Consider the following 26,266-nt stretch of genomic DNA (forward strand, 5'->3'; position numbering starts at 1 on the left):
AGAGCAGACGTACACTGTTGGCTAATGGGAAATGTTTCCTTGCTCCTGAGAGAGAGATATTTCAGATCATTTTGTTCTCTGGGTGTTGTCATGTCTACATATAACTTCTAGAAACCTAGCATGGTACCGGCCAACACGGGGAAATGCAGAGTGAAAAATGGAAGAGAATCTGTCTCTGTGTATATTTCATTTTGCTGATGCATCAAAAATCTCTGTAGCCTGCCGTCCCTCTGAACACCTGTTATATGACACAATATACTTTCTCATTGCTTCAGCCAGTTTGTATCCTAATTGTATCAAACAACTAAGGGTCATAGGGTCACAGTTCATACTGGGAGCTGGAGAGGCAGAGATAAAGCTGATTTCATCACAGCCATCAACCAGCTCACTGTCTGGTGGGGGATGAACACACACACAGACACACACAGAGCCGTGGCGTAGGTGTCACATGTTGTCCTACAAGTTGTATAGATGCTTTGTGAAACCAGACACACCTAATGCATCCAATGTCAGGAGCGAGGAGCGGAGAGAGATTGCAAGAATATCCAGAGCCAATCAACAATCAGAAAAACTGGAAATGGAAACCACAGTCATCACAATCAGATACCACTATATACCAAGCAGAGTAGCAAAAAAGAAAAATTATTTTTAACTGATGATGCCAAGTATTGCAAAGGATATGGAGAAAACAGAACACTCATACACTGCTGGTGGAGTGCCAGTTGGTACATCTGTTTGGAAATCTATTTAGAAGAATTAAACCTACTAAAGTTGAAGACAGGCATACTCATGCCCAAACCCAAGAAATTCCACTTCCAGTATATACAGAAAGTATATATAGTATATACAGAGTACATGTACGCTCTGACATGTACAAGTATGATCAGAACAGTCCTACACGGAGCTCTGACTTCCCAATACAGGATTCCCAAGGATACATAACGAAGGCTCTTCAGTGAGGGGCTATGTTGGAATGCTCCTTTGATATGGATCTCGGCTGGTACTACGTGACTATGAAGGCTCCTTGAAGAAACCATGCTGGGCACTCAGTGAATTTGTTGTGTCCCAAGTAGAAATTCAAAGACAAGAAAACCAACAGATGGAATCAGAAAAGTGATTAAGGTTTTCCAATTCAAGAAAAAGCAAGCCAGTACTGTCATACAGTTTTAATACAGGTAATTGCAATACAAAAACAGACAGAAATACATTAAAAAAGAAAACTATTATATGGTCTCACTCATGAGATGTAAAAATTCTAAAAAGCAGTAAATGAAATCAAGCAGTGCATCCAAAAAAAAGTATATCAATGACTAACCTGGGTATACCCAGGACCGGGAAGAAGTCAGAGAACCTGTCAGTATAAATTATCACAGTAACAAATTAAATACTATACAATTGCAGGAAGAGAGGATAAAATGACATTTGATAAAACCCAAGAGCCACCTCTACTTAGATACAACAAAGAATTTTACTCACAAACAAGAGAAAACATTAAAAGGCAACCTTTTGAGAGCATGATTCTAACTGCCATGCCATCATAGCTAACAGCCAGACTTGGTGACTGAAATTTCCAACTTCAGAGTTTCTTTTAGTGATGGCAGCATCTCCCAACGCAGTTTCACATCCCTAAGTAATGGAAATTAGCATTTCCATGGTAAAGTTTGAGATACACCAATTGAAACAAAGTCGAGCAATTTCCTTCACTAGAATACTCTTTAGTCTTTTGAGCCAGATGCATTTTGCTTTCCTCCAAGACAGACTGAAGGGTATTATGTTTCCACTGAGTAGAGCTTCAGGAACATCCTGCAAGTTCTGATACACAATCATTTCATTATCTTTCTTTCCGAAGAATCTGTAATTGTTTCAACTTTCTCTTTTAATTCAGAACTTATACACATGATTACGTATTTCCAAAAGCAGTTGACCAAGGTTCACCAATCCTATTAGTTGTATAATGGATCTTTATAATGGAGAGCACCAGCAGTCACCATCTTAATCAAATGATCAAACTTAGCATTGGTGATAGTGGGAAAAATGGATATTTACGTGCTTCTGATGTATTGCAACATGAAGTACACATCACCTCCTACGAAGTGCTCTGGCTGAAAATGTTTAATCCTCTAGCTCTAACGATTTTATGAGAGATATGAAGGATAGAGGCACAAATTGAACTTCACCATGAGGGAAGAAACAAATCTAAAATGTATGGCATTCTATAAAGCAGCTTTCCTAAACTCTTCAAAGTCTGTTCAAGATTAAAATCTAGAGACATGGCAACCAAATGCGATTCGTGAATATACAGAAGATGCTGGTTAGAAAATAAATAGCAATACGATAAATTCTTGGGAGCACTCAGAAATATGAAGTGAATATAAAAGAATATTACAGAATTATTGCTAATTTTCTTATGTGACTATGGTGTTAGAGTTAAGAATAAGACAGTTTTTATTCTTAAAAGAGGCATGCTGATGTGTTCAGGAAAGAAATATCATTTCTACATCATAAGTCAAATTGTACACGAGTATAAATACACATACATACATATATATTCAGAGAGAAAGCAGATATGGCCAAATGTTAAGAATTATTGATTCCATATAGAGTATATGGATGTTCATGATACTATTCTTTAAACTTTTCTGAATGTCCTAATAGAATTTTGGGAAAGAGTTCCCAAATGCACAGTTTTCTTTTTGTTCTCTTTTTAATTTCTAATTTATCTTGAAATGAGTGGAGAATTTTAATTACTACCTGTCTGTTGGAATTCATTACAGCCAAATTGCTTCACACTGCTCCCTGATTCCTCAACAGGTGTATTCCCAACGTTTTAACACTTACTAAATCCACAACGTGTCTTTCAGTGTTAATTTTTGCTGCAGCTTAAGGGATAAATTCTGAATAAAAATCCTCTCTAGTTCTTTACATACTAGATTTTATCCAGAATGAAATAAATGGATGAAATTCAAATGGATGGGTAGTTATGGGAAGCTTTTCTAAATTCATTACACCAAATGGGCATTCCTCTCTTAAGAATCACCAGTACTAATACCAATGATGAGGATAAGAACAATAGCTATTATGTATTGTTCATAGGCTACATAACCAGATACTCTTCCAAAGATCTGACCCATACTAAATCCATTCAGTCTCTACAAGAGCACTATTAGATCGTTACCATCACCAGCATTTTAAACAAGATGCCCAGAGGGGATAAGCATTTTGCCCAACATCCTATAGGTAGTAAGGAGGTGGAATGGTGATGACAAAGTATGGTTTGTGCCATAGATAAGGGGTTTCCTACATTTGTTACGTTAATAGGGTTATTCTCTAGGATGAGTTTGCTAAAGTTTAACAAAGATTGAATAGTGTTGGAAGGCTTCTATACATTCACTAAATGAACATATCTGGTATAAATTCTCTGTGCTTTTATGGGCATAAGAAAATGGTGATTCCCATAGTAACCAAACCTTCCTATAGTACGAAGATTTTGCTATTGTAATCAGAGAGATGACAAGTGAGGGATTTCTTATTCTAATTAAATCATATCATGACTTGTCTCATGTTTTAAAAGGTGTGAATGTTGTCCCTCAAATTATTTCTGAGGAAGGACAAACTTTTTGTTTTTAATTTCCCATTATTCATGGACTGATACTTTTGTAAAATACAACGATAATGTTATGGCAATATCAAATTATGGCAATATCAAATTACTATAAAAGTTTCCAAACATTTACTCTCATTTTCTGCATTTATCTCATGATGGACAGGTAACAATTTTGTGGACTAGCACTTGTCTCTGGATAATAGTTTGAGTAGCACTTGTCTAAAGCCTTCCTACAATTCTAATTCAAAGTGTTTCTCATTTGGATGAATTCTCTGATGTCCTCTAAGATGTTTACCACATCCTCGAGCCTTCCCACATTCCTTACATAAACTGAATTAAGTTTAGGTCCTTCCCACCTTCCTTAAAGTGTTTCCAATGAGCATCAATTCTCTGGTGTGTATCAGACTTTCTGCCATGAATTCAAGATCTTTACACATTCCTTGCATTTAAACGGCTTCACATCAGTATAAATTGATGTTCAATAAGATTGTACAGAAGTCTAAAGGCCTTTCCATATTCCTTATGTTCAGAATATTTCTCACTAGTATGATTTTTCTGATAACAAGTAAATTGTCCATATACAGGTAAGGCTTTTGCATATCCCCTACAGTCATAAGGTTTCTTAAGAGTAAGGTTTCTCCTCGTGTTGAATAAGTTATCCATACACACAAAAAAATGTTCTTTCACATCTCTTCAATCATAAAGTTTCACCATATCAATTGTCTCATTTGAGTAAGGTGTCCATATAAAGGCTTCCCCACACTCTTCATATTTGTAGGACATATCATTACTATGAGTTCTTTCATGTTGAACAAGGCTTGAGCCATAAGTAAAAGTCTTCCCAAATTCCATACATTGATAAGGGTTCCCACCAGTATGAAATATCTGATGAAAACTAAGTTGATAGCCATTACCAAAGGCCTTCCCACATTCTTTACATTCATAGGATTTCTCAACAGTATGGGCTCTCTCATGTTTAACAAGGCTTGAACTCCAACTAAAGGCCTTCCCACATTCCTTACATTTAAAAGGTTTCTCACCAGTATGAATTCTCTGATGTTGAGTAAGGTGATAGCCACGAATGAAAGCCTTTCCACATTCTTTACATCCATAGGGTTTCTCACCAGTATGAATTCTTTCATGTTTAGCAAGACTTGAGGCACAATTAAAGGCCTTCCCACATTCCTTACATTCATAGGGTTTCTCACCAGTATGAAATCTCTGATGTCGAGTAAGCTGATACCCGCTACCAAAGGCCTTCCCACATTCTTCACATTCGTGGGATTTCTCACCAGTATGGACTCTCTCATGTTTAACAAGGCTTGAACCCCAAGTAAAGGCCTTCCCACATTCCTTACATTCAAAAGGTTTCTCACCAGTATGGATTTTCTGATGTTCGGTAAGGTGATAGCCACGACCAAAAGCCTTTCCACATTCTTTACATTCGTAGGGTTTCTCACCAGTATGAATTCTCTCATGCTGAAGAAGACTTGAGCCACAATTAAAGTTCTTCCCACATTCTCTACATTCAAAAGCTTTCTCGCCAGTGTGAAATATCTGATGTCGAGTGAGTTGATAGCCCCAACGAAAAGCCTTTCCACATACTTTACATTCATAAGGTTTCTTCCCCGTATGGATTTTCTGATGCTGAGTAAGTTGATAGCCACGGCTGAAGGCCTTCCCACATTCTTTACATTCATAAGGTTTCTCACCTGTATGAACTATCTCATGTTTAGCAAGGCTTGAGCCCCAAAAAAAGGCCTTCCCACATTCCTTACATTTATAAGATTTGACACCAATATGAATTTTCTGATGTTCAGTAAGGTGATAGCCACGGCTAAAGGCCTTCCCACATTCTTTACATTCATAGGGTTTCTCACCAGTATGGATTCTCTCATGTTTAACAAGACTTGAGCCCCAACTAAAGGTCTTCCCACATTCCTTACATTCATAGAGTTTCTCTTGATTATGAATTCTTTGATGTGCAGTGGGAGATTTACTTTTTCCGTAAGTGGGCATTTTTTCATAGCTGATTATCATTTGACTGAAGTATCCCTCCTGGGGTCCCTGAAGTCCCTCGAATTCGCTTTTGCACTTCCAATTGTTTTTGAAAATGGATGCCTCAAGGCCAAGGGTTTTACTTTCCTTTATCTCCCATTGGGAAAATTTTATTTCAGAAATGTCCTTTTCTGGAAATGTATTTTTGGTCTCGTATGTTGACTCCAAATCTGAAAGAAAACAAGAAAACCACACACTTTATTTCCTTTACCAGAAAAAAGCCCTCCATAGTAGAAATAAAAGACCAATTGAAAATAATACCCATAAGTGATTTGGATTAAGAGACTTACTGAACTCCTAAGCATCAAGTCTCTCCCCTGTCAAACAACAAACTCAGCTTTGATTTTTCAGTTCTTGTGATCTTAATGTTCTGATTTGACAGTTTTCGGAGGATTCCACAAAGATCATCACCATGTAGACAGTCCCTTACACCAAAATGTGCCCTTCCATCAATCAAACCCTTCTGTGCCCAGGTGTAGTTCCAGCTGAACTTTTAATTAATGACTGTGTAGGCTGGCATGATGAACTGGAATCCAGAAAATCCCGCAACTCAGAAACAAAATCATTACACTAGATAATTCTTCCTCACAGGAATTTTTCTGAGAGATTGATGATGGGCTAGAAAGCAGACAAAATCTCGCAGTTCAAGTTATTACAGTTATTAAGTTAATGCAGTTATTAAGTTCCAAGGCTCTGCTGGAGTTCAAACAAGAAGTGAAACAGAACGAGTTAAAGCTGTACTGCAACCTCCACCCAGCTCAAATCATTATACAAAGAGTTTAGCCCATCAGTGGTCATGTGGGAAATTCAGGGCAAATAAAAATTTTTTAATCTAACTTGAAACCAGAAGTGAACTGAAACTTATGAAAACTAACACCCAGTCCAACTCAGCTCCATGCTTGGTGGGATCCAAGTTATCAGCCTCTCACCCTACATGACTGACCGAGGAAGGGCATATACATTCGGGGGCGGGGGGAGTATACATTCTTTACTGTTATTTATTCAAGATGTCTGCTACACAATAAAAAATTATGAGACAGGCGAAGAACAAGAAAAATGTGACCTATAATCCCAACAAAAACACAAGCAAAAGAGAGAACAGATGATGCCGATATTAGAATCAGCAGACAAGGTCATTAAACAAGTATATGTTACAAAATCTGGAAGAAAAGATGGACAGTGACCAGATGGGAAATTTGAGCAGAGAAATGGAAACTCTAAAATTGAACCAAATGGAAATTCTATAACTAAAAGCCCAAACTAAAGCACAAAGAGAAAAAAGACTGGGGAAAAAAAAAACAGTGTCAGATCTGTGCAACGATATCAAACAATCTAACTTCGGGCAATGGAGTCCCAGAAAGAGGACAGAGTCAAAGAAATACTTGAAGAGATGGTAGTTTAAATTTTCTCAAAATGTATGAACAGCATCAGCCTATTTTCAGCCCTCTGCCAGCAGGATAAACACAAAGAAAAGCAACAACTGGGAACATCATAATCCAACAGTTGAAAACCAAAGATAAAGAGAAAACAGTCAAAGTAGCGGGGGTGGGCGAGATACCAAATTTAGAGGAAAAAATGTAAGAATTATGGCTGACTTTATATCAGTAACAATGGAAGCTACAAGACAAAGGAATATCTTTAAAGGCTGAAGGAAGAAAGCTCTCAACCTAGAATCCTATATATAGCAAAAAACTATTCTTCAAAATGAAGGTAAGTGGTTTCTAGCTCTATCCATGAAGAAAACTCTGGTATTAGACTTACTGCCTCGCTACAAAAAACTATAAAATTGGACGCTAGACACAGGGATGAAAAACTTTCACAGCAGAAAAACCTATCAGAAAATTCACCCTTTCTACTGGCTGTATCCTCTAAACCAAGGCACAGGAAAATGAAGTCCAAATAGAGAGCAGTAGTCTCACTGGGCAAAGGATATTAGGATCTGGGCTCAGGGCTGCTAAGGTGGCTGGAATTTGTGGTTCAAGGTTTACTAGAGGAAGAAGTCATGCAAAGGAGCCCCCATAATCTTTGTAGGGATCCCTCCTTGGATCTGTAACCAAATACTAAGTTATGCAGCCACGGGGTAACTCTCCACAAGGCCTCTGGCGTATTCACTACGATCAGAGATTCTAGAGATTGTATGTTGGAGTGCCAAGCTGGCCTGAGTGGGAAGACCTCAACCAACACCCCCAAGCATTCATTTGATGCCTTAGTACTTCTCAAACTTTTTGGTTTCAGTATCCCTTACACTCTTAAAAATTACTGGTGAATCCCTTGCTTGCTCATGCATAAGTGTATCTGTAATACAAAATTAAAAAGTTTAGCATTTTTGCCTATTGGTGATTATATATTTTGGTTGAGCTATAAAATGGTAGATGATACTGTGGATGTTTGTGAGAACTAATTTTAATTATGGATAATTGGTCACAGCCCTAAACTGCAGTAACTATTGCTATTTTATTTAATGATGTCTTATTGCTTTGTATTTAACATTTGGGTGTAAAGACTGTGTGTATATCTAAAAGGAAGCCATAGTATTTAAGTTGACCAACTTAATACTACAACTACTTTGAGGTGGCCAAACGTAAACTAAAAGGAGTGCAGTTTTGTACAACTTAGCATCAAAAAATAGTTCAATAGGGGCCGGCCCAGTGGCGTAGTAGTTAAGGTCACGTGCCCCGCTTCGGCAGCCCCGGGGTACGCAGGTTCAGATCCCAGGCACAGACCTACACGCTGCTCACCAAGCCATGCTGTGGTGGCGTCCCACATAAAAAACAGAGGAAGATGGGCACAGATGTTAGCTCAGGGCCAATCTTCCTCAAGCAAAAAGAGAAAGATTGGCGACAGATTTTAGCTCAGGGCCAATCTTCCTCACCAAAAAAATAATAATAATAATTCAATTGAATTGCATGGCAATTTTACTGAAGTGCCACCCAAGGGCTTGCATTATAATTATTTGGTAGTTGAATGTTTTGTGTAAGGCTTAACCATGTTAATAAATAAATATAGGTTTAATTTCTTTTTAGATTTAAAAAGAAATCATCGAGGACTCAAAAGAGCTTTTGTTTATGTGGGTTATATCTTTTGATATTTACCATATTAGAAATTAAAACTGAGAAATTTAAAGATTTATTAATTCATTTAAAAATAATAAATCATTAAATGTTAACATAATAAACATATTTTATGAAAAGTAATTATGTTTTCCAAAACAAAAAATTTAATGAAGTATTGTCTTAATCGTTTGCAAATCTCTTTAATATTGGGTTTAACAGAAGACAACTGGATTTTCATACCTGCTTCTGCATTCAATCTGTGGCAATGCTATTTTGGTCAAAGTATATGAAGGAAATCCAGCCTCCCATAGATATGTAATTGTACAATGGCAGAACGTTATATGAGCCTGTCCAGGTGCTCATGTCAAATTATTCTCTGATACGACAGTAAAACTTGAGAAGTGGTAGTTTCTTAAAGCTTAGTAGCAATGTGGAATATGCAACCATACCCATGAACTTTTCATACTATGTTACATTCAAATCCACTGCACTTTGCATGATCTTTTATCCATGCATGATTTTGTAACATCATGCACTGGTCATTTGAAAAATAGTGATTCACTGAGTTATGCAGATCTTTGAGATGTTGACATATTTCATTTCACAATATCAAAAAGATCACGTTAATATTACAACCTATCTCATCAGAAAAATTTTATATCTTGGGAAACTATAAAGCTCAAAATGATGGATACAGGTTTTACACAATTCTAATTCTGACTTGAAAGTCTGAATTCTGGGGCCGGCGCAGTGGTGTAGCAGTTAAGTACGCGCACTCCGCTGCAGTGGCCCAGGGTTCGGATCCCAGGCGTGCACCGATGCACTGCTTGTCAAGCCATACTGTGAGGGCATCCCATATAAAGTGGAGGAAGATGGGCACAGATGTTAGCCCAGGGCCAGTCTTCCTCAGCAAAAAAAGAGGAGGATTGGTGACAGATGTTAGCTCAGGGCTGATCCTCCTCACAAAAAAAAAAAAAAAAAAAAAAAAGAAGGTCTGAATTCTATCATTGGCAACAAATACCGTTAGCTGTTCTTGCAGTCACAGGCTTGCTTGCAAGAAAATGTTTGTCAACTACCTAAGTCTCGATAACCATAGTTTGTCTGTCAGTCATTCTTTCAAGGAAAAAAAATGGTATTCCCTGAAAAAAGCAGGTAGTTTCACTCATAATTGGAACAACTGCACAAACAAGTGTACTTTGGTACATAGCAGAAGAGCTGAATTAATACTTCCCATTTCATCACACAGAATATTTTTTAAATGCATACTCAAGGGTCAAGATTTAATCAAATGAAGCCCAGAGCAAGGTATTGAAGGTCAACCAGTGTGAGAAGGGTGTCAGTATAAGAGGGCTGTCCCATGTGGGGAGGGTGAGGATAAATGTCTGTGTGTATGGGACCTGGCGTGGGTTGTCACAGCCCAAGTGGGATGAGAAGGGCAATCACAGGATCAAGGTGGTGGTGGTGGTGGTAGTAATAGAAGATTGGTTACACAGAAAGAGTTTGATCAAATAAGTAAATATATTAAGGATAATGGAAGCCAGGTTTTTCACCGTCAGAGCAGGGAGTTAGAAATACAGAAAGTGAGTAAGCCGAAATGAAACCTGTAGTGTTGAAATGGAATTGGAGAGATCTGTGTGAACTCATGGTTTTCAACAGATAGATGTAAATGTGTATGCATGTCTATAGATAAGTCTATTCCCTAGCTCTGTCCACTGAGAGTGCCTGGGAGCAGCCATCTCCCAGTAGAAATGAGCAAACTTATATCCAGATTTTGGTTTCTAAATACCATTCTCAACTAACAGAAACCAGAGCATCATGAAGAAAAGGCTGAACGAGCTGGAGCAGGCAAAGCATATGATGAGCCTGGAACCCACTGTGTTAGAAAATAAAGAGGTGCTCAAAGAGTGATGGAGATGTGCCCAAGGATGCAGAAGCCATCACGAGAGGGTCCCCACTGGTCAAATCTGGGACAAGCTCAAATATTCTGAGCTTCAAGATAAATAATGGGAAGAAGAGATTACAATCCACTGACTAGAAATCCAATACATGAATACATTGAAAGTTTGAAGAGGAATACAATATTCAATAGTCTCGAAGTTCCTCCTCATGAAATACTCATTAAAGGAAAAATTATTTATTTGACAGGGAGGAGGCCGGCAGATACTACTCTGATCAAAAGTTCAAAGGAAGCATTAAGGGAGGAGGCCGGCAGATACTACTCTGATCAAAAGTTCAAAGGAAGCATTATCAGTAACAACAAGTCGTTTGCAATGCCTGAAGAATGCAAGGAGAACACAGCATCAACTCTGTGATATTCCTGCCAAAGATGCACAATCTAAATCTACTCATGAGAAAAGAGCAGGCAAACCCAAACTGAGGGACGCTATACAAAATAACTGGCCTGTAATCTTCAAAAGCAGCAGGGAATGCAAGTCAAGGAAAGATGTACAAACTGTTTCAGACTGAAAGAGACTAAACAACCCAAAGTCCTAAAACAACAACACAAAACTGCACATTACCTGGCCCTTGCCTATCTCCCTGACCTAATTTCTCAGTACACCCTCCTTAACTCTGCCTTGGCCTTCTTGCAGCTCCTCCAATAAGGTTCCTTTCCAACCACAGGGCCTTTGCATATGCTGTTCACTGTGATTGCTATATTCCTCCCCCAGATATTCATATAACTTTATCCCAGGCTCCATGTCTCTACTCAAGAAAGCCTTCCCTGACCATCTTATCCGAATTAGCTCTGTCAATTCCCATCATTTTCTAATCTCTTATGCTGTTTACCTCTCCTGAACAACATGTTTAATTACATGACATTATCTATTTACTTATTTATTTTCTGTTTCTCCCAACTACATAAACTACACAAGAATGGATGACTTATCAATCTTGTTCATGATTGTATTAATAGTGCCCAGTACAATGCCTGGCTAGGAGCAGGCACTCAAAATATTTGCAGAATTTATGAATGAATGCATACATTCATTCACACACACAAATGCAAAAGAGCTGGCAAGCAGATGAATCCAGCGTATAAGTAAAGTGCTTGTACTGGAAACAAAAAAGAACACATTCCTCACTGACATGGGAAGGAAATGTGAGAAGAAAAACAAGGAGAGTGGGAAATGAGATCAAGATGATGTTCCTTTGGGAGCCCAAACTGAGATCTCTATTTGTCGGGCCTTCACTCCACAGGCCTTGGTCCTTCGTAGGGAGTTTTCCAAACACCATCCCGGGTGTTCCTCCTTCTCCTCTGTGACCTGTGATGGTTCCCTCCTGCCTTTGCCTTCCTAGGTTCCAGCTTCTCGGCCCTCCCCTCACCACCATCCAGGGCTCTTCTCTTTGCTCCAATAATGTGGTCACACCTGGCTTAGAAATGGAGTGTCTGCTTACAAGGAAAGAAATACCAGATGGCATAGACATTTTTTAAAAAAATTATAAGCTCAAAACATTTGGTTAAATTTACAATAGAATAACAGTAGAAATAACATTGACAAAGACTTCAGAGAAGAGACAGATGATGGGAATGAAGAACATGAGATCACATAAGTAGGAAAATGATCTTGTTTTAGACTCATTCAGACTCCATCTCTTTAGAACAAATAGAACACAGCGGATGAGAACAGACTCTGGAGCCAGACTTCTTAGGTTCAGTTGCTGCCACTGCCTCCTACCAGCTGTGTGACCTTGTGAAGTCACTTAAACTGTATGTGCCTCAGTATTATAATCTATGAAAAGGAGAAAAAGATGGTACCTACCTCACAGGGATGTTGTGAAGGTTGAATACATTAACGTATTTGCACTGCTTAGAACAGAGCCTGATTTCTAGTAAGCACAGTGTAAGTATTAACGTTATTATTACTGTTGTTATTCTGCTAAGAAGAAAACAAGAAGTTTCATGAGACATTTTTAGGGTTTATCTCAGTGTAAAATGCAAAGTTCACAGACTGTAACATTCAACTTCAAATCTATTGTAAGTAAAGCAATGTATTCACCTAATATGAAATAAATTCTGTTCACTCAGTCCACCCCTATGCAAAGTGGAGAGGCTCTTTTGAAAGTCAAGAGTATATCAGGACCCTGTTTCCAGCTCTACTCCCTGCATGTGGGTCAGAAAATAACAAAGAACAGTGCTGCTTTAATGTGCATAAAAATCACCTGGGGATCTTGTGTAAATGCAGCTTCTGTTCTGCAGGTCTGGAGTAGGACCTAACATGCTGCCTTTCTAACAAGCCCTAGAAGAAGCTGATGTTAGGTATTTGTAATACTTAACAATAAAAAAAACCACACATAACCGAACATGGCTTCTGATCACTGAGAAAACAATCCACATTCCTCCCCGAAACCAACAAAACTGCCTATCATCTGGGCCTGCCTATCTCCCTCACTAACTTCTTGGTCCTCCCTCCCTGACTGACTCTGCTCTGACCTTCCTGTGATTCCTCAAACAAAAGAACCACACTTTGATGCACATGGCACATTTTCAAAGATAGGCCATATGTTGGGAAACAAGGCAAGCCTCAATAAGTTTATTTTTTATTTATTTATTTTTTTTTATTTCTTTTTCCCCCAAAGCCCCAGTAGATAGTTGTATGTCATAGCTGCACATCCTTCTAGTTGCTGTATGTGGGACGCGGCCTCAGCATGGCCAGAGAAGCGGTGCGTCGGTGCACGCCCGGGATCCGAACCCAGGCCGCCAGCAGCAGAGCGCGCGCACTTAACCGCTAAGCCACGGGGCCGGCCCTAGCCTCAATAAGTTTAAAAAGATTAAAATCATATCAAGCATTTTTTCTGATCACAGCACTATGAAACTGGAAATCAACTACAAGAAAGAAGCTGCGAAAGTCACAAATATGTGGAGTCTAAACAACATGCTACTGAAAAACCAATGGATCATTGAAGAAATTAAAAGAGAAATCAAAAAATATCTGGAGACAAATGAAAATGAACATACACCATACCAACTTATATGGGATGCAGCAAAAGTGGTCCTAAGAGGGAAATTCATAGCAATACAGGCCCACCGAAACAAACAAGAAAAATCTCAAATAAGCAATCTTAAACTACACCTAACAGAACTAGAAAAAGAAGAACAAACAAAGCCCAAAGTCAGCTGAAGGAGGGAAATAATAAAAATTAGAGCAGAAATAAATTAAATAGAAACCAAAAAAACAGCAGAAAGGATCACTGAAACTAATAGCTGGTTCTTGGAGAAGATAAACAAAACTGACAAACCCTTAGCCAGACTCACTAAGAAAAAAAGAGAGAAGGCTCAAATAAATAAAATTAGAAATGAAAGAGGAGAAATTACAACGGATACTAAAGAAATAAAAAGGATTATAATAGAATACTATGAAAAACTATATGCCAACAAATTGGACAATCTAGAAGAAATGGATAAATTCTTAGACTCATACAACCACCCAAAACTGAATCAAGAAGAAATAGAGAATCTGAATAGACCAATCACAAGTAAAGAGATTGAAATAGTGATCAAAAACCTCCCAAAAAATAATAGGCCAGGGGCCAGCCCAGTGGTGTAGCGGTGAAGTTTGCGCGCTCTGCTTCGGCGGCCCAGGGTTCACAGGTTTGGATCATGGGCGTGGACCTACACAACACTTATCAAGCCATGCTGTGGCAGGCATCCCACATACAAAGTAGAGGAAGAAGGGTACGGATGTTAGGCCACGGCCAGTCTTCCTCAGCAAAAAGAGGAGGATTGGCAACAGATGTTAGCTCAGGGCTAAACTTCCTCACCAAGAAAATTAAAAATAAAAATAAATAAATAAATAAATAAATTTTATAAAGTCCAGGACCAGATGGATTCTCAGGAGAATTCTACCAAACATTCAAAGAAGATTTAATTCCTATCCTTCTCAAACTGTTCCAAAAAATTAAAGAAGACAGAGCACTTCCTAACTCATTCCATGAGGCCAACAGCACCCTGATCCCAAAGCCAGACAAGGACAACACAAAGAAGGAAAATTACAGGCCAATATTGCTGATGAACATAGATGCAAAAATCCTCAACAAAATACTGGCAAACTGAATACAGCAATTCATTAAAAGGATCACACACCATGATCACATGGGACTTATACCAGGGACCCAGTGGTGGTTCAACATCTGCAAATCCATCACTGTGGTACACCACATCAACAAAATGAGCAACAAGAACCACACGGTCATCTCAATAGATGCAGAGAATGCATTTGACAAGATCCAACATCCATTTATGATAAAAACTCTCAATAAAATAGGTATAGAATGAAAGTACCTCAACATAATAAAGCCATATAACAAACCAACAGCTAACATCATACTCAACGGGGAAAAACTGAAAGCCATTCCTAGGAGAACACGAACAAGACAAGGGTGCCCACTCTCCCCGCTCTTATTCAACACAGTACTGGAGGTTTTTGCCAGAGCAATTAGGCAAGAAAAGGAAATAAAAGGTATCCAAATTGTCAAGGAAGAAGTGAAACTCTCACTGTTTGCAGATGACATGATTCTATATATAGAAAACCCTAAAGAATCCATCAGAAAACTATTAGAAATAACAACCACAGCAAAGTTGCAAGGTACAAAATCAACTTACAAAAATCAGTTGCATTTCTGTACACTAATAATGAACTAACAGAAAGAGAACTCAAAAATACAATCCCATTTACAATCGCAGCAAAAAGAGTAAAATATCTAGGAATAAATTTAACGAAGGAGGGGAAAGACCTACACAACGAAAACTATAAGACATTAGTGAAAGAAATCGATGATGACATAAAGAAATGGAAAGATATCCCATGCACATGGATTGGGAAAATAAACATAGATAAAATGTCTACATTACCTAAAGCAATCTACAGATTCAACATGATCCCAATCAGAATCCCAATGACATTCTTCACAGAAATAGTACAAAGAATCCTAACATTCATATGGGGCAACAAAGACCCTGAATAGCTAAAGCAATCCTGAGAAAAAAGAACAAAGCTAGAGGCATCACAATCCCTGACTTCACAACATACTACAGGAGGAAGTCAAGATGGCAGCATAGGCAGACTCCGAACTCACCTCCTCCCGGGGACACAGCCAATTTACAACTACTCGTGGAAAAATTACCCCTGAGACAGAACTGAAAACTGGATAAGAGGAACCCCTGCAACAACGGACAATCCTAACTGAGGTAGAAGAGGCAGAAACTCCCTTCTGGAGAGGAAAAATGCCGCCTTCACAGGCCGCAGCACGTCATGGCCGCCTGGGAGCAGCCCACAGGTACGCAGCCCTCCCTGGAGGCGTGGGGCCCTGAGCCGCGGAGCGCCCCCGCTGTGGGCATTTTGTGGACCCAGCACAATCGAGACGAGTGGCAGAATATCTGACTTTGCCTGCAACTAAAACATTGGGGAGTACCCCCAGAAAAGCTGGTTCACAAAGAAATTAAAACCGGCTCTTAAAGGGCCCACACACAAACTCACTCGTTTCAGAAAGCAACCTAAAATCACCAGAAAGAAAGGTACATAGTGCTTTGGTGAAAAGAGACTCACCTAATAGGCCCTGTGTGCATCTCGGTGAGAGGTGAGACCTCTCCAGGGACTGGGACATTGGTGGTGGCCACTGTTGTGGCCTGGTGTGGGCATGCTGACACAGACGCCATTGGAGTTCTCCCTGAGGCCTGCTAGCCCAGGTCTGCCCCACTCGCTAGAGCACCGATTTAATCCAGCTCAGCCAGGGCAGGCAGCCCACCCTAGAGACTGACCCCACCCAACAACAAGCCCTCAGGCAACTTGTGGGCCTGCATAGATTGGTGACTGGATTCCCTGCAGCGTGGCAACTGAGCCGACATTAGTGGGGCAGGGCGTGCACAAGGAGCAGGTGGAGAGTGTGGGGCGGTGGCGGAGTGTGTGGGGCTCCCACCATGGAGAGACTGGGTCCGCTTCGGGAGGTCGGGGCGTGCACATGGGGCAGCACTGTGTTGACTGCGTGTGTGGACCTGTGGGCGGCAGGGCTTGTCAGCTGCAGAAGACTTGTGCTTCTCAAAGACCCACGTAGGGGGTTTGCCCCACCTTCCAAAGCCTGAAACAATTGGGTGCTCCTGTGCCTGAGGCCAGCCCCACCCAGCTGCAATCCTCAGAGAACTGACAAGAGACCTAAAGGCTGGAGGCTTATAGCAATTATAAGCCCCTGAGCCTAACAACGTGCCATGCTGGGGGCCTACTCACTTAAAAGAAATACAGCAACACAAATGTGGTATTAGAACTTGCAGCCACTGTGCTGAGGCTCCCCACACCTGATAAAGAGACTGAAGGGCCCACAACAACTACAAGCAGCTGCGCATTACAACAGCTGGCCAGGAGCATAACTCGGCCTCCCTGGGCGCCTACAGGGAGAGCAAACAGGCCACAACGGAAGAACACACGTAGCCCATATAGGGGTCACCCCTGGAACATTGAGAACTGAGGGAAGCACACTGGAAGACTCCTAAGGCATCACTTACATAAGGTCACCTATTCAAGAGCAGGAGACTTAGCTGACCTACCTAATATGTAGACACAAGCACAGGGAAAGAGGCAAAATGAGGAGGCAAAAGAATACATTCCAAGTAAGGGAACAGGACAAAACCCCAGAAAAGGAACTAAGTGAAACAGAAATGAGCAACCTACCCGACAGAGAGTTCAAACTAAGAGTGTTAAGGATGCTCACTGATCTGGGGAGAAGAATAGATGAACTCAGTGAGAATGTCAACAAAGAAATGGAAGATATAAAAAAGAACCAATCAGAAATGAAGAATACAATACTGGAAATGAAAAATTCACTAGAGGGACTCAAAAGCAGTGTAGAGGATACAGAAGAACGGATCTGTGAGCTGGACGAAAGACTAGAAGAAATTACCCAAGCTGAACAGGTAAAAGAGAAAAGAATTAAAAAGAGTGAGGACAGTCTAAGGGACCTCTGGGACAACATCAAGCGCACTAACATCCGTGTTATAGGTGTCCCAGAAGGAGAAGAGTGAGACAAAGGGGCAGAGAATCTATTTCAAGAAATAATAGATGAAAACTTCCCTAACCTAAGGAAGGAAACAGACATCCAGGTACAGGAAACACAGAGAGCCCCAAACAAGATAAACCCAAAGAGGCCCACACCAAGACACATCATAATCAAAATGTCCAGAATTAAAGATAAAGAGAAAATCCTAAAAGCCACAAGAGAAAGTCAAGTTACATACAAAGGAAACCCCATAATGCTATCAGCTGACTTCTCAGCAGAAACCTTACAGGCTAGAAGAGAGTGGCAGTATATACTTAAAGGGCTAAAAGGAAAAAACTTACAGCCAAGAATACTCTACCCAGCAAGGTTATCATTCAAAATGGAAGGAGAGATCAAATATTTCCCAGACAAGCAAAAATTAAAGTAGTTTGTCACCAAGAAACCAGTGCTACAAGAAATGTTAAAGGGACTGATTTAAGGGGAAAAGAGAAGACCACAAATAGGAAAAATTATCTATTTCCAGGATAAGAGGGTAAGGGATACAAATGCACAAAAAAGAGGTTAGATATGACACCAAAAACATAAAAGGAGGGAAGAGGGGAGTTAAAGAGTAGAGCTTTCAGACAGAGGTCAAACTAAAGAGACCATCAATTCTGTATAGGAGAAGACAGGAACAGAGAAGGACTATTGAAACACTGAGAAAAAAAGTTAAAAAATGGCAGTAAGTACATACTTATCAATAGCTACTTTAAATGTCAACGGACTAAATGCTCCAATTAAAAGGCATAAGGTGGCTGACTGGATAAAAAAACAAGACCCATATATATGCTGCATACAAGAGACACACTTCAGACCTAAAGACACTCACAAACTGAAAGTGAAGGGATGGAAAAAGATACTCCACGCAAATGGCAATGAAAGAAAGCTGGGGTAGCAGTACTCATATCAGACAAAATAGACTTTAAAACAAAAACTGTAAAAAGAGACAAAGAAGGGCATTACATAATGATCAAGGGAACAATCCAACAAGAGGATATAACACTTGTACATATCTACGCACCCAATGTAGGTGCACCTAAATATATAAAGCAATTATTAACAGACATAAAAACAGAAATAGACAGTAACACAATAATAGTAGGGGACTTGAACACTCCACTTACACCAACGGATAGATCATCCAAACAGAAGATCAATAAGGAAACATTGGCCTTAAATGACACTAGAACAGATGGACCTAGTAGATATATACAGAGCATTCCATCCAAAAACCGAAGAATACACGTTCTTTTCAAATGCACATGGAACATTCTCCAGGACTGATCACATATTAGGCCACAAAACAAGTCTCCATAAATTTAAGAAGATTGAAATAATACCAAGCATCTTTTCTGACCACAACAGTATGAAACTAGAAATCAACTATAGGAAGAAAATCAGAAAAGCCACAAATACGTGGAGATTAAACAAAATGCTACTGAACAACGACTGGGTCAACGAAGAAATCAAAGAAGAAATCAAAAAATACCTGGAGACAAATGAAAATACGACATGCCAGAATTTATGGGATACAGCAAAAGCAGTTCTAAGAGGGAAGTTTATAGCAATACAGGCCTATCTCAACAAATAAGAAAAATCGCAAATAATCTAACAATGCACCTAAAGGAACTGGAAAAAGAAGAACAAACAAAGCCCAAAATCAGTAGAAGGAGGGAAATAATAAAAATCAGAGCAGAAATCAATGAAATAGAGACCAAAAAACAATAGAAAAAATTAATAAAACCAAGAGCTGGTTCTTTGAAAAGATCAACAAAATAGACAAACCTTTAGGTAGACTCACCAAGAAAAAAAGAGAGAAGACACAAATAAGTAAAATCAGAAATGAAAGAGGAAAAATTACAACAGACACCTCAGAAATACAAAAGATTATAAGAGAATACTATGAAAAGCTATATGCCAACCAATTCGACAATCTGGAAGAAATGGATAAATTCTTAGAATCATACAACCTTCCAAAACTGGATCAAGAAGAAGTAGAGAATTTGAATGGACCAATCACCAGTAAGGAGATTGAAACAGTAATCAAAAACCTCCCCAAAAATAAAAGTCCAGGACCAGATGGCTTCCCTGGTGAATTCTACCAAACATTCAAAGAAGACTTAATACCTATCCTTCTCAAACTCTTCCAAAAAATTGAGGAGGAGGGGAAGCTCCCCAACTCATTTTACGAAGCCGACATTACCCTGATACCAAAACCAGACAAGGACAACACAAAAAAAGAAAATTACAGGCCAGTATCACTCATGAACATCGATGCAAAAATCCTCAACAAAATACTAGCAAATCACATACAACAATACGTTAAAAAGATTATACACCATGATCGAGTGGGATTTATTCCAGGTATGCAGGGATGGTTTAACATTCGCAAATCAATCAACGTGATACACCACATTAATAAAATGAAGAATAAAAATCACATGATCATCTCAATACATGCAGAGAAAGCATTTGACAAGATACAGCATCCATTTATGATAAAAACTCTGAATAAAATGGGTATAGAAGGAAAGTACCTCAACATAACAAAGACCATATATGAGAAACCCACAGCTAACATCATCCTCAATGGTGAAAAACTGAAAGCTATCCCTCTAAGAACAGGAACCAGACAAGGATGCCCACTCTCACCACTCCTATTTAACATAGTACTGGAAGTCCTAGCCAGAGCAATCAGGCAAGAGAAAGAAGTAAGAGGGATCCAAATTGGAAAGGAAGAAGTGAAACTCTCACTATTTGCAGATGACATGATTTTACATATAGAAAACCCTAAAGAATCCACCAGAAAACTTTTAGAAGTAATAAACGAATATGGTAAAGTTGCAGGATACAAAATCAACATACAAAAATCAGTTGCATTTCTATACACTAACAACAAAGTAGCAGAAAGAGAAATTAAGAATACCATCCCATTTACAATTGCAACAAAAAGAATAAAATACCTAGGAATAAACTTAACCAAAGAGGTGAAAGAGCTGTACACGGAAAACTATAAAACATTTCTGAAAGAAACTGAAGAAGACACAAAGAAATGGAAAGATATTTCGTGCTCTTGGATTGGAAGAATTCACATAGTTAAGATGTCCATACTTCCTAAAGCAATCTATAGATTTAATGCAATCCCTATCAAAGTTCCAACTAAATTTTTCACAGAAATAGAACAAAGAATCCTAAAATTTATGTGGAACAACAAAAGACCCCGAATAGGTAAAGGAATCCTGAGAAAAAAGAACAAAGCTGGAAGCGTCACACTCCCTGATTTCAAAATATACTACAAAGCTATAGTAACCAAAACAGCATGGTACTGCCACAAAAACAGACACACAGATCAATGGAATAGAATCGAAAGCCCAGAAATAAACCCACACATCTATGGACAGCTAATCTTTGACAAAGGAGCCAAGAACATACGATAGAGAAAAGAAAGTCTCTTCAACAAATGGTGCTGGGAAAACTGGACAGCCACATGCAAAAAAATGAAAGTAGACCCTTACCTTATACCATACACAAAAATTAACTCCAAATGGATTAAAGACTTGAATGTAAGACCTGAAACTATGAAACTTCTAGAAGAAAACATAGCCAGTACGCTCTTCAACATCGGTCTTAGCAACATATTTTCAAGCACCATGTCTGACTGGGCAAGAGAAACAATAGAAAAAATAAACAAATGGGACTACATCAAACTAAAAAGCTTCTGTACAGCAAAGGAAACCATCAACAAAACGAAAAGACAACCTAACAATTGGGAGAAGATATTTGCAAACCATACATCTGATAAGGGCTTCATCTCCAAAATATAAAAAGAACTCATGCATCTCAACAACAAAAAAACTACCAACCCAATTAAAAAATGGGCAAAAGACCTGAACAGACACTTCTCCAAAGAAGATATACAGATGGCCAACAGACACATGAAAAGATGTTCAAAATCATTAACTATCAGGGAAATGCAAATCAAAACTACAATGAGATATCACCTCACGCCCGTCAGAATGGCTATAATTAACAAGACAGGAAACAACATGTGTTGGAGAGGATGTGGAGAGAAGGGAACTCTCATACACTGCTGGTCGGAGTGCAAACTGGTGCAGCCACTACAGAACACAGTATGGAGATTCCTCAAAAAATCAAGGATAGAACTACCATATGATCCAGCTATTCCACTGTTGGATATTTATCCCAAGAACTTGAAAACACCAATGCGTAAAGATACATGCACCCCTGTGTTCATTGCAGCGTTATTCACAATAGCCAAGACTTGGAAGCAACCTAAGTGCCCATCAATGGACGAATGGATAAAGAAGATGTGGTATATATACACAATGGAATACTACTCAGCCATAAGAAACGATGAAATCCAGCCATTTGTGACAACATGGATGGACATTGAGGGTATTATGCAAAGTGAAATAAGTCAGAGGGAGAAGGTCAAATACCATATGATTTCCTTCATTAAGTAGTAGATAATAACAACAATAAACGAACACACAGAGACAGAGACTGGATTGGTGGTTACCAGAGGGGAAGGGGGGAGGTAGGAGGGCGAAAGGGATAATTCGGCACATGTGTGTGGTGATGGGTTGTAATTAGTATTTGGGTGGTGAACATGATGTAATCTATGCAGAAATAGAAGTATAATGATGTACACCTGAAATTTATACAATGTTATAAACCAATCTTACTGCAATAAACAAAAAACTAAAAAAAAAAAAAAAAAACATACTACAAAGCAATAGTAATCAAAACAGCATGGTACTGGTACAAAAACAGACACACAGATCAATGGAACAGAATTGAAAGCCCAGAAATAAAACCCACACACCTACAGACAGCTAATCTTTGACAAAGGAGCCAAGAACACACAATGGAGAAAGGAAAGTCTCTTCAATAAATGGTGTTGGGAAAACTGGACAGCCACATGCGAAAGAATGAAAGTAGAACTTTACCTTTCGCCATACACAAAAATTAACTCAAAATGGATTAAAGACTTGAAGGTAAGATATGAAACCATAAAACTCCTTGAAGAAAATATAGGCAGTCCACTTTTTGACATTGGCCTTAGAAACATCTTTTTGAATACCATATCTACTTGGGCAAGGGAAACAAAAGAAAAAATAAACAAATGGGACTTCATCAGACTAAAGAGCTTCTGCAAGGCAAAGGAAACCAGGAACAAAACAAAAAGACAACCTACCAACTGGGAGGAAATATTTGCACATCATATCTCCGACAAGCGGTTAATCTCCAAAATACATAGAGAACACACACAACTCAACAACAAAAAAACAAAGAACCCGATTAAAAAATGGGCAGAGGATATGAACAGATATTTTTCCAAAGATATACAGATGGCCGACAGGCATGTGAAAAGATGCTCAACATCACTAATCATTAGGGAAATGCAAATAAAAACTATAATGAGATATCACCTTACACCCACTAGAATGGCTATAAATACCAAGATGAAAAATAACAAATGTTGGAGAGGATGTGGAGAGAAGGGAACTCTCATACACTGCTGGTGGGAGTGCAAACTGGTGCAGCTGCTATGGAAAACAGTATGGAGATTTCTCAAAAAATTAAAAATAGAAATACCATATGACCCAGCTATCCCACTACCAGGTATTTATCCAAAGAACTTGAAATCAACAATTCAAAGAGACTAATGCACCCCTATGTTCACTGCAGCATTATTCACAATAGCCAAGATGTGGAAGCAACCCAAGTGCCCGTCAACTGATGAATGGATAAAGAAGATGTAGTATATATATATATAATGGAATACTACTCAGCCATAAAAAAAGACAAAATCATACCATTTGCAACAACATGGATGGACTTTGAGGGTATTATGTTAAGTGAAATAAGTCAGACAGAGACAGACAAACACTGCGTGACTTTACTCATATGTGGAAGATAAACAAACACACGGACAAAGAGAACAGATTAGTGGTTACCAGAGGGGAAGGGGGTTGGCGGTGGGCATAACAGGTAAAGGGGCACATATATATGGTGACCGACAAATAATAATGTACAACTGAAATTGCACAATGTTATAAACTATTATGACCTCAATAAAAGAAAAAAGGAAAAAAAAAAAAGAACCAGACTTTGAGTAGCAAGGACACACAGATCATCTATAACAATGCTGACAGTAAACACAGCATGAAACCTGGTTTCTTTGACAATGGTTAGGAAATAAATGCCCCATCGTGCGAATCCAACTCCCCATCGTTAAAGAAAGGCGAGCGCAGGAAGGGCCAGAGGAAGGTGTGACATTCACTGAGGGATGGCAAGATCAGGGTGCTTAATGAACCCATTCCTAACCCAACAAATATCAAAACATTCCTTTGAGAACAAGGAGAAGAAATCCACCTGGTTTCTTCCAAGATAGCCCTGTAATTCCCAGGGGAGAAAGCTGAGGTTGCCGAGAGGAGATTCTACATGACTTCACGCAGAAGACCTTACCCAGTGAGGCCCAGTTACTATAGTTCTCCAGCATCACATCCATGTACAAGTCCCTCTGAGCGGGGTCCAGGCACTCCCACTCCTCCTGCGAGAAGTCGATGGCCACGTCGCTGAAAGTCACCAATGCCTAAAACCAAAAGCCCACGCATTACTTGTGAAATTAAAGAAATTAAGACAATATTTCAAAGAGGGAAAAAGAGAGTCATGAAGGATGAACTGCAAGTAGAGAAAAATACAACAATCAAGTCGGCAGGAAGCCTGTGATACGGGTAGGGAAATGTTAAGGAAATTAATGTGACTAAAGTAGAGTGCCTACATGTACTAGAAGAATCCTGTTATAGCAGAAAAACCTTCCTGGACACTGAGATAACTCAGCTATCCAGATCTGTCTGGTAATATACAAAATTATCTCAGTTTCTCCCCCATTAAATAAAAATAGTGTGAGTGAATGTGTGTGTGTGTGTGTACATACATACAACCTTCCTCATAAATTCTTTATAAATGTAAACCACTACACCATTGTTTCCCTTTGAGGAATAAGAAAAAAAAACATGAAAACTTTTTTTTCCAAATTTACTATAAAATATTTGAGAAAAATAATTTCCATTAAATTACGGATTATTGTTGTTAAACCTCAAGTATATCATTCTGTTAGGTTACATCATAAGCATTTTTTCTTATGATGATAACTACACAAAATGTTTTTATTAGCTGCAATTCAGTTCCTCATATGGATATATGAGACTAATAATTCTATTAAATAATTTATACATGTAGGCTGAACAAAACTTCTAAAGATTTTCTTAATTCTGACAATCTATTATCATCTAGTACATAAGAATCTGGATCATCTTCTTCTTTGTTACCATCAACCACCCCTTGCTTAACACCCGCCTTGTTTCCGAGTTGGAAGATATGGATATAGGATATGATACATGACACAGATGTCACCCAAGACCTGTATGTCCTGGTCAATGACAAAATAGACTTTGACACTGACGATTAGGGAATCCCTGGAGAGAACCACTCACTCCCTTCTCTAATCTTAAAAGCCTCGCAAAGGACATAAACTGAGGCTGAGACGAAGAAATCCCAAATTCCATCTTATCTCTCTGGAAAACACAGGTCTGTGAAGAAGTTCTAAGCTTTCCTGTGTGGTCCAATGAGACCCTCATCGCTAACTTATCACACCCTAGACTTGACACAGGAATGAGAAATTCTGAGAAGGGAACTGGAGCAGCCCTGGCCGGAAGAAGACAGAGGTGATAACGAAGGGCACAAACCAAGACAGCCTGCCATGGACACGTCACAGTGAAACACCAAAGCTCTTCCAGAGAATGTACAAATGGACACTGCTCTCTCGGGTGACCATCTAGCTGTCTGAGGGCAGAGTATCCTGACTGGCTGTCTTCCTACCTGTCTGCCAATTAGCATCTTAGCCTAAAAAAGGAGAAGTGTTGTTTTCAAAATGTCTGCAAACTTTCATTCTCTCCTCCTTCCTCCTCTCATGTAAATCCTGTTTGTGCCTTTGACAGATGAAATCTATCAAATATATTATTGGTTTTCCTTGTACACAAGTAAAAGTGTGCTCATTGTTAACTATATTTCTTTGAGTTATTCTTTGACAGAAGCTCAAGTATTTCCCTCAAAAAACTCCATTCCTTCACTGTTCTGGACAGAAGACTGAGCACACAGAGGTTGAATAATGTGTTTAGTGAATATGATGACGCTGATTGGCAAAGGCACACAGGGAGGACCCTGGGCTATCTGGCACCATCCTTCACTGGAACAGGAGGAACTGAGAAGCAGGTTCAGGGATGGGGTTCTGTTAGACAGAAAGCTTTAGGATAAGGAAAAGATTCATATGACCTAAAGAATCATAATATTTCAAGAAGAGAGAAATACCAACTTACATCAGTCATGGTTCTAGAATTGCAAGAGCTAATTAATGCTCCATGGGGTTCCTCTATTGGTGAAGCACAGAATCCAGAAAAGCCAGAGCTGGAGAAGAAAAAACAAGCTTTAGACCAGGTGT

At 39.1% G+C, this 26,266-nt stretch overlaps 1 protein-coding gene across 3 annotated transcripts in view; it reads right to left on the reverse strand.

Moving 5' to 3' along the window:
- Positions 1-1,151: 1,151 nt before the first annotated feature.
- Positions 1,152-26,266, reverse strand: part of ZNF283 (zinc finger protein 283) — a 30,375-nt gene continuing 5,260 nt past the window's right edge. For all 3 annotated transcript variants that reach the window (XM_004440362.3, XM_087421628.1, XM_087421629.1), the window contains 3 exons: positions 26,145-26,232; positions 24,232-24,358; positions 1,152-5,832 (listed from right to left, as the gene is read on the reverse strand). In XM_004440362.3, the coding sequence (XP_004440419.1) occupies positions 4,298-5,832; positions 24,232-24,358; positions 26,145-26,232 (1,750 nt within the window). In that variant the 3' untranslated portion in view covers positions 1,152-4,297. The remainder of the gene's footprint in view (positions 5,833-24,231; positions 24,359-26,144; positions 26,233-26,266) is intronic.

The sequence above is a fragment of the Ceratotherium simum genome, chromosome 33 (assembly GCF_057802395.1).
Source record: "Ceratotherium simum simum isolate JZ-2026a chromosome 33, ASM5780239v1, whole genome shotgun sequence".
In the NCBI taxonomy this organism is placed as follows: Eukaryota; Metazoa; Chordata; class Mammalia; order Perissodactyla; family Rhinocerotidae; genus Ceratotherium; species Ceratotherium simum.